Source organism: Hippichthys cyanospilos, chromosome 5 (assembly GCF_059441005.1).
Source record: "Hippichthys cyanospilos isolate Australia breed blue-spotted pipefish chromosome 5, RoL_Hcya_1.0, whole genome shotgun sequence".
NCBI lineage: Eukaryota > Metazoa > Chordata > Actinopteri > Syngnathiformes > Syngnathidae > Hippichthys > Hippichthys cyanospilos.
Window position 1 is genome coordinate 12244020 of NC_142373.1, and position 10241 is coordinate 12254260.

Consider the following 10241-nt stretch of genomic DNA (forward strand, 5'->3'; position numbering starts at 1 on the left):
AAGAGACATCAATATCAATACCAGGTATTGATGCCAAAAGGACTGACGGATAACGTAAAAGAAAGACGAATCTATTCTAACATTTTCCATTAAATTTAATGAAATTATTGGCAATTTTCTATTCTTTTCATTTGTAATTTATAGTTCACGATTGTAAAACTGACATTGCCAGTATTGATACCTTGAAAAAAGGCCAGATATCAGTACGATATTGAAACTTGGTATTGGTAGAAGATCGTAGTATTGATAGAAGTGAGTCGTAGTTTTGTTGCAGTAGATAGGAAACGTAGTTGTATTACTTGTATTACTTGTAAGAAAAAAGTCTGTTGCAATATTAGTATTAGGGGTTTGTATCGATAATAGCAATAGTAGGAAACAATAGTGTAGTTTCAATCAGGTAATACCGTAGTAGGACTGTTTTCCTTTGTCTGCGTGACACAAGCTCCCACTTGTTGCTAAGCAGATTTGCCTGCGCTCACTCAGTATTTAAAATAATATTAAATATTCCAGCCATGCCCCCCATCAGGTTGTATGATGGACAGCCAGCCGACACACATTGAAATAAAACAACGTGAATCCCAACAAAACCACTATCACTCTCACTGCCACTTAGGAGCCTTTCCTGAGTGCCTGAACAAAATAGCTGTTTTTTTTTTTTCAGACTTTTTTTGGGTGAATCAGACAGACAGACATGCCATGATAGTGAGGAGACACAAGACAGAGATGCAGACGTCTAAGTCTGGCCACTGTCCTCTTACACACGCACACACACACACACACAGACACACACACCCTGTGACCTGCCTAATCAGATTAGTGCGGTGTGCCTGCAGAGAGTTGACATGCTGCTGACGTGCTGCCATGTGCTCTTACTGCTACTACTACTACTGTTGTTATTGTTGTGATGTCACAGCGATTGTAGAAAACAGGCCAAACGGCTCCAACAATGATTTTAGCTTGCTTTTGTGGTTTAAATGCGTGAAGAGTATGTAGAAAAGAAGAAGTTAGGTGAGGTAAAACCCATACATAAATTCAGAAAAGAAGTATCTTTCAGATAGTTGTGCATCTTGAGTCAATTTAAGCAATTTTTTTTTAGTTATTTTGCACAAAATTAAACAAAAAAAAAGGTCATTGTACAGAACAACTCAGAAAATTGCACTCTAAAATCACGGGTTCACAAATGATAACTTAGGTGTCAGTGTATATCACATGACCTAATCCAGAAAATATGCGAGCGGTGACATCTGCGAGACTGCAGTGCTCCCCCGAAGGCACTTTGACATCAATTTCAGTCAACAATACAGGACAGCATGATGTTCAGACGGCAGCCTTCAACGGACGGCATGGTATACTTAATCCTTACTCCGGGAATGTGATATTTATCAGAATACTATGTTTGGACGAGCCGGGGACCGACGCAAGGTATTATAGAAAAGAAAAGTCCGTTAAGAACCCAAATTGAAAGCTCAACGGGGCTCTCAGCTGGAGGAACCAGACGTGGAGCCACCAAAGCTAATCAACAGCAGATAAGTGCATTAGTCGCTCGACTTCCGCACGCATGTCAGTCAGCCATCACCTTCACAGCGTCGGCCTCGTATCGCATCGGGGAGGTCAGGAGCCACGAGGTCTCGAGCCCGCATTCCACCTTGGGAGGGGGGCCGGGACCACCGGCTCAAACCCGCACGGCGACGGAAGGTTAGGACGTCTCGAGTAGTTCCCACCGAATTCAAGTCAAATAATAAACAAAAGGTTCAAAGGTCGCATGGAGGAAGCTTTGCGTGCTGATCTTGGGATTTGGCTTGGAGGCACGGGGAGCGGGAGGGGGTCCCTAATATTTCGACGCAAAAAGACAACACGTGTTGGGCTGAGCGGCCAGATGTTTATACGTCGGCGCTTCGGGCGTTCTAATGATGATGATGTCATCACAATCCGACTTATGTGCGTATTTAATAGCGAGATGGCTCACTCGCATGCTTTCGCGTTGCTATTTTGAAAGGTGTTTGCAAAACATGACAGAGGCGGAGTGGGATCACGTGCGCCGTCATAACGCCAAATGAAAGCAAAGCCAAGTAAGGAGAACAACAGCGCAACGGCCGCACATCTGGATGCGTGTGGCCTGTCTGTGCAACTGTATGTGCATTTAACTGTCTCTGCGTACGCTGACTTTGTGCATGCGTTTGTTCTTTCTGGTTCGTATGGACCAATCCCTTACAAAACGCTTTCGCTGTGAGGACGTTGTGCCTCGTGGGGACGTTTGGACTGAAACAATAACTTTCACGCCATCATAGACAAACCACACATGGAAGACCAAAGCTGGAATTGAACCCACAACCTCCACAGGGTGAGGTGGACATCCTAGTGGTCATCCTAACCAGTCTTCCAACCTGCAGCTGTATATTATCATGAAGTTATTATTATTATTTTTAATCATTTAAAAAGAAACATTGTGCAAACCAGAATTTTTTTTGAATAAACATGCACTTAAGGACATTTAAAAAATGTCATTTTTTTTTACTTTCCTTGACTATTAATATTGGTATCCGCCCTGAAAAACATCATCCGTCTAACTTTAGAAAAATGTGTTCCCGCCAGCGCCCCTGTAGGCACTTTTGTGTACTGCAAGCACAATTCAAAAGAAGCAATCCTCTTTCTGATTGGCTAAGTGTGTCTTTGTGTGCATACCTGATGCGGTGTGCACGTATGCCTAAATGCATGCGTACGTATTTTTTTCTCTCTGGGTGTCTCCGTGCCTGCGTTTTTCTCTGTTCCTGTTTGCGCCTTTCTAATTATTGTATGTGTGTGGTTGTGTCTATGTGTCATGATAAAGTGAGACCATAAACCCCATCGGGCAGGAACACGAGGTCAGAGAACCAGCTAACCAGTACAATAGCTGTACCTAATGTTTTGTCCATGGAGCTAATGCAGCAAATATTTGGCTGCGATGTGACAGCATAAAACGGCTTCAGCCAGCACATGTTGATTTTTACCGTGATTTGTTTCGTTAAAGAAGCGTAAATGTCATTTAGCTGCCAAAACAAGCAATCCTTGAAGGACTGCTCCAACAGCTACACCAGCTCGGAGAGTGGAGGACCCACAGCAATGTGATTGTTGGCCTGCAAAGGTCCAGAAATGGCATCAATCTGTCCAACGGTATTGATGGCATAAAAATGTCTGTTTCATGTCAGTGGCCGTGGTGGTGAGGCAAACAACAATGCCTGTTCCTTGTCAGCAGCCATGTTCATGAGGTAAACGTGGGTGTTTACTCTCATAATCACACATATGGCGAAAATGACTCTTCATTTAACTTAAAAAAAAAGTTTGGGGAATGTGGGAGGAAGCCTGAGTACGCAGAGATGCTTCAAACCCACAACGTCAAACTGTGAGGTAGATACGCTAACCACAGCGCCACCATGTATGACGTGATAACGACCGAAGGCAAACAGGCTTGTTATAAATAGCTTAGCGCAGTTATTCTCAAATGGGGGTACAAGCAGGTATGTGATGCCACTTCAGGGGGTGTGTGGCATTCTAGAAGGGATTCTACAGGTAATGACAAATCTAAATTAATGATTTAATGCCTTGACAGGAACAGTACGCTTTCTTTTCAAATTAAGAGCACATCAATTGGAACATGAATCAACTTACTGCTAAAAAGAGTTTTGTGACGTCTTTGCATGGCTTTATTTTGTTCAAATTTATACGAATGTGCGTTGTCATTAGTGTTGCGATTTTCTGGCAGACAAGTTAAAGAATGATGTTACACAAGCTGTCTAAAATACGCCTGGGGCAGGGGTCACCAACCTTTTTGAAACCGAGAGCCACTTATTTGGTACTGAGTAATACAAAGGGCTGACAGCTTATGTAGAGACACTGATCACGTTATCGACTTTTCACAATAATAAAGGAACAGCTGTAGTAAATATGTAAATCAAGTGTAATATGTAACGTAAATGTAATATATGTATAATTGTTTGTAAAATTCATAGAAAATCACCAATAATCTATCCCTTGTAAGGTATATGCAGAACAGTCCTGTTTAGAACTAAGTCATTTTACTCGTTTCCTCCGTGAAGCGAGAATACAAGGAGTGGAATTTGTGGTATCATTTTCAGTCTGGAGCAAGTTACAGTCCTAAACAAAATGGCAGCCGCATGGGAAGAATAAAAGCAGGTGGAGGTTTCTGCTTCATTCATATTCCACAAATACAATATTAGTCAAAATACCATGCTGAAAGGACAATTTTTGATATGACCTTCCAATAAATGCCTTCAGGGGGCAGCAGGGGGCGCTACTTTTCTCACCACCACTCAAAAAGTTGACCGTAGCCAGCAAGTGCTAAGGTCCATTTCGTCAAGCGCTCCATCACTTCCTTTACAGCCTTTACTCCTTTCAACTTCCAGCTTCCCCGCCTTTGCTCTTCTCCAAGTGAAGTCCATATCCACCACCTCCCCTGCAACTCTGCAGGGTCAGCCGGACTTAATCCCCCCCCCGCCTCTTACAGCTGGCCTAATACCTCCTGCCGCCACCCTAACGACCAGACTTCCCAACCTGCCGGGTCGCCGCCTCCCGTCCGAAGGTCTGACGGGTTCTCTTGCTACAAGTCGCTCAAGTGAAAGCTCAAGCTTGAGCCCACCCAGGGGGAAAGCCCCAGATAATATAGGTCAGATAAACTTTTGCTTGTTGGGAAGATGGGGGACAAATACCGGGGTCTCTTGAGTAGCAGGACGCGTCCCAGTCCAGTTTAGGTCTCTAGTCAATGAAGTCAAAATGAAATCACGCATCTTCTCTAAAATGTAAGTTTGTGCTGTGGCGTCATCAAAGGGGACCTTCGTAAACATGAACGCTTTCAAAAGTCCGAAGGGTAACCGAGGGTTAAATGTTAGGGTCGGGGTTTGAGTTACCTGGAGAGCCAATGGGAATCAGATTGTGGATTCAAAGCAACGTCGGGGTTTGAATTTTATCGTTACTGCTAGGCTTAGGGGCGAATTGGAAAAATGTCCTTTTGAGTTGGGCATTAGGTATCTCACCCATCAAGCTGGTTGGAATGAACCTTTGACCTGGACAACGTTGTATCGCATTTGTTGGGGTGCAAGGAGTAAAGATGTATACCTCAACAGTAACGTGAGTTTCTTCAGCTTACCACAATTGGAGGAGACAAAAGCAAGTAACCAAAGCAAAGAGAGATTCCGAAAAATTGGCTACAGGGTTAAGATAAGTGAAAAAGTAACGACCGTGAAGATCAAAAACAGTTTGGGGATTGTGAACAAATTTATCAGACCTCTCGGTCTCATCGCTGTCTTGACCTCCCAAAGTCTTTGTTTTGTCCCTTTTGAACTCCCAAAGTCTTGGTCTTGTCGCAGTTTCAAAATCCAAATGCCTTGGTCTTATCTCTATCGCCTTGATCCCGTCTCAGTTCCTACTCGGTTTTGTCTCCGTTTCGACCTCTAAAGATCTTGGACTTATTTCACTCTCGACTCCCAAAGGTCTTGGTCTTGCCGATTTCTCAACCTCCCAATGTCTTGGTCTTGTCTCTGTCTCGACCTCTAAAGATCTTGGACTTATTTCACTCTCGACTCTCAAAGGTCTTGGTCTTGCCGATTTCTCAACGTCCCAATGTCTTCGTCTTGTCTCTGTCTCGACCTCTAAAGATCTTGGACTTTTTTCACTCTCGAATCCCAAAGGTCTTGGTCTTGCCGATTTCTCAACCTCCCAATGGCTTGGTCTTGTCTCTGTCTCGACCTCTAAAGATCTTGGACTTTTTTCACTCTCGACTCTCAAAGGTCTTGGTCTTGCCGATTTCTCAACGTTCCAATGTATTGGTCTTGTCTCTGTCTCGACCTCTAAAGATCTTGGACTTATTTCACTCTCGACTCTCAAAGGTCTTGGTCTTGCCGATTTCTCAACGTCCCAATGTCTTGGTCTTGTCTCAGTCTTGACCTCCAAAAGTCTTGGTCGTGTCTCAGTCTTGGTCGTGTCTCAGTCTTGACTTACAAATGTCTTGGCTTTGTCTCTTTTTAAACCTCCAAAATTGTCTTTGTCGTCCAAGTTTCGATACTCTCCATTCGGTATGGTCTTGACTACAACGCTACCTGTAACAAAACCTGGTTTCGAGATCAGCTAGCTGCGATGAACGCCTCGTGCGGCTTTGCTCTGTCTTACGATCAAAGGCGGTCACGCAAAAAATAATCAGGGGAAGCCTAAACCGTTTTGTTTATATTTTGTACTGTTTGCATTTTTTAGCTTCCTGTGGCTTACATTTGCGTAAAAACGCACACACATGCACACTCCCCCAAAACACTGCTTGTATTATTAAATCATGCTAGAATACATCACTATTGTCTTCTACACACACATGCACACACATGTCTACAGTAAGTGCACACTACACACTACACCGTCAGTATTGTCTGGCATGTTATGACTTGGGAGAGGTAATGATACACCAGAACCAGTCCAGCGCATTTAATGAACGCTCCCCATCTTCACATAATGACTGCGTGTGCGCGTGCGTGCCTTTCATACTTTGGGGCCGATGGCCTCGCCGACCTCCCGAATGGTTTTCCCCGAACACGTGTCCTACAGTGCGACCGCCGCTTCGCAAAGATGTCGAAACGTCCCGCCGTGCTGTTTATGCTAAGTGGGCACTAAGGCTGCACCTGTGAGATTTGAGTATATATTAGCATTTCCTGAGTCAAATTACTGTGGGGACGTTTACAAATAGCGCTATTAGCCAAATGATGGTTATGGTGCTTATGGGGTCTCATCGCTGAGTTTTCCAAACTCAAATAAACAAACACAATGGTTGTTGGATAACAGTGTTAGTTTTGGCTGGAAGAATCATTTGAGGTAAGTACCGTCTTATCACCACAAAGCATTTTTGGCTGAATTGGAAACATTTTGGAACTACATTTGTCATGGTATCTCGAGGCGCAATTTATTCGGCAACTGCAGAAGATAGCTCACGAAACACCATCTGTTTCATTCCTGCCTCGAACTGCATCACTATTGACGATGCAATACGGTTATAAAAATTTAACACAGGCAAAGACAGACGATGTTTTGCAAAGGAGTCACTATAACACAATTTAAAAATAGTTTTATCCATATTAAACTTCTAATTTGCTTCAATTACTATCACTAAAAAGCATAAATGAGATGATCTGATACCTGCATATACTATGTTAATATGTCTGTATTTTAGCTCACTGGTCATCTGTTTTATTTCTGACTTGTCTACTGGGAAATTGTGTCACTAATGATAATTCACATCCCTATAAATAACAAAATAAAAGCATACACCGTTTTGTAAATGTGTCACAAAACAATTTAGTAACATGTTGCCTCTTGTTTCAATTAATTTGCTCTTGATTTGAAAAGAAAAACGTACCGTTACTGTCACCTCACTAAAAAGCATTAAATTAGATTTGCAGGTTGATTGTAGTTCTTAATGTGACAAATCTGGCGGTACTTTGCAGTTTGGAATTGGAGTGAAGAGGCTCGGTTTGAGGTTCAAGTTTTGGGGTTAGGAATTAGTCTGGCTTGAGGGTTTGAATTGGCCTTAATGCGATTGGTGTGCGATCTCCACTCAGTTGACCGTGGGTAAAAAAGATGAATTGGCAACCGATCCAGACTTTCCCTAAGCCCAGAACAGGATAAACGTTATACAGAATAGATGGATGGATGTGAGCCAAATTGTGTGTCAAAACATAAAAGGCTACATTACTCGCAGCGGGTGCGGTGGAAGCCGCTTCACACACTGTCGGCGGCATTCCTTTAAGTCTGGAGGTGACCTCACGTGGTGTCACCTGACTACTTCCTTTTCGTAAACTTGCACTCGCACATTTGTAATCCCATCAAAAATACCGCTCGGACAAGAAGTAGGTCACAACGAGAAGGAAAAAAAATACTGACATCAGCGTAAATCCTTCACGAGATTCATCCTCCTTGGAGGTAATCCCCGCTTTGGATTTATCCCATCATAAATATCCTTTCGTATGACGGCAAAAAAGTGGACATTTCCATCGCTGTGCTTCCAAAGGGATTTACACAGCAGTTGCCAATTTCGATGAATTCCACTGATTCATACGACCATGTCTACTGAACACCTGAAATGTCATAATAACACTTCGACATAGCCGCGGAAATACCTCTGACTTGATACGCGCTTTAGGTGATTTATGGAGAGTTTTGCGTTATGAAATAAAGCTTCATGTGCGGAATTCTCAAAGAGGTTTGGCTAGCTGTCAGCATCATTCCTACGGCTGATTTTTTTGCGCTGGCGTGGGAGATTTAGACAGATTAAAACGCCCGAACAAGTCAACCAAATGAAAAGTCTGCCATTTTGCTTTGAAGCGGCCATTATGGGATCAATTTGGACATCGGGTGTATTAAAAAAAACAAAAAACTACAACCTACCTTTTAGGTCTAATTGTTCTAAAATTTTAACCCAAAGGCTTGCTGTTTTTGTTATTGCGTCTGGTAGGCGCATGACACTAATTTTGTTGATTTTCCATAACACTAATTCAGCTCATGAATTGTTTAAAAACGTAGCACCTGAAGCAAGCTTCATTTAGCAACATGGATGGTGGAAAATGTTGTGAGTCGACCCACAAACAATAGTCCATTTTGATTTCATGCCACTCTTGTATTGGTCCATTCAGGTGTCTTTCAAAAAAGAAATAGAATCTATCTTTTGGGTCTGATTGTTCTAAAAAAAAGTCACAGGAAGTGTACCATTTTGGTTAGAAAGTACCATTTATGATCATTTTGCTAACTTCCAAAGATCTTTTCCAGGTTGTCCTTCCAGGTTGTATCACATGTAAAATTTCCTTCAAATGTCTTTTTCAAGTAGACCCATGAGAAGGTCTCAGGAAGCTATTTCTGAAAAGACACAAAACATCTACCATTTTGGTTCAGAGCTAACCCGCTCAAGAAAAGTTAAAGGGTTTCTTCCGAAAGGTTCTCAACATTTTTTTTTGCCCGATAGTTACGCAACTCAAACCAAAAGTACTCGACAGATGGACAACACTACCTGACGAAAGCTTCGCGTTCTCGTGATCGTGTGGGCCTGAGCACGGCACGACTAATGAACTCTTACCAACGTGGACTTCACGCTGAGCTTCTTCTCATCTTTGAGAGTTTGAAACATATAAGCGGAAACACTTTCCTGCGTTCCTGTAACTCTGAACTCCCCGCAGCGATCACATCCCACATGCGACCTGTCATCATCGTCACCACCACCATCAGCTGTCACTTCAACTTTCGTGTGAAAGGTACTCACCCTGACGCTGTGAAACTCCACGCAGCTTCCCGCCCGGCCCCTCGCCGTCTCCGCTTGCTCACCCATGTCGGAAAAGTTCTCCTGAAGCATCAGCCCCGATGAAAAGTCACCCGGGATCGGTCTCCCGGCCGCTCCGCCTCAGGTGAATTGGAACCCGAAGCTGTGCGGATCCATTGAAGAAAGTCGGCGGGAATCTTCACCAGTGTGTGAAATGTTTCCCTTTGCTGCCTGCTGCCCGTCTGGCTGGCTGACTAGTCGGGTGTTTGGTCCTGTCACCCCCTCGCCCCCCCTCCTCTAGTTCAGCCCACACCCAGACAAGCCTGCCCGGTCCCATTGGCTAGTCAGGTGGAAAGGGGGTGAACGCGGGTGGGCTCCATAGGGGGTTACAGAGAGGGCAAAAATGGGGGGCAGGGGGCAGATCGATGTGCTCATCCATGAATAGTTAACAGTAGCAGTTTTGGGGGGCGCAGCAACTGTTGATCATCTCCTTGACTTTTTCAACATTTTTATTTTATGTCGTTAATGAAACACAATGCAGTTTGGCCATGTAGATCGGCTGACCCCTGAGCAGTATTTTGATCATTTTTTTGCGATTCTCATCCACATCACTCTCACAGTATTTTATCAATGGGATGTAACACTCCCGGTAGTGTGATAACTAAATAGTTGTCTGTGGTATGAACTTTGACATGTTCTCACCGTCTGGGTGAAATTTCAGCTTCTTAGTTCCTTATGCTTTCCTTATGATGTCAAATGCCTTTGATGTAATGATCAAATGATTGGACAAAATAGGGTTAAATCATCGAAGGTTAAAATGTCTAAACTGGCCAAATTAAGTGAAAATCGCATTTAACAAGAGAGAGGATCAGTTTTAGGAGATTTTGTTACGAGGAAATCTTTTTGGCCATAATTCCAGAAGGAATGCGGGGCACAAACACAAAATTGCTCATCACCACAAGAC

At 43.4% G+C, this 10241-nt stretch overlaps 1 protein-coding gene across 1 annotated transcript in view; it reads right to left on the reverse strand.

The window, feature by feature from the left end:
* Positions 1–9518, reverse strand: part of LOC148423560 (rho GTPase-activating protein 20-like) — a 30345-nt gene extending 20827 nt beyond the window's left edge. Inside the window, exon 1 of the mRNA XM_088415807.1 lies at positions 9281–9518. Coding sequence (XP_088271933.1) covers positions 9281–9370 — 90 coding nt within the window. The 5' untranslated portion in view covers positions 9371–9518. The remainder of the gene's footprint in view (positions 1–9280) is intronic.
* Positions 9519–10241: the final 723 nt, after the last annotated feature.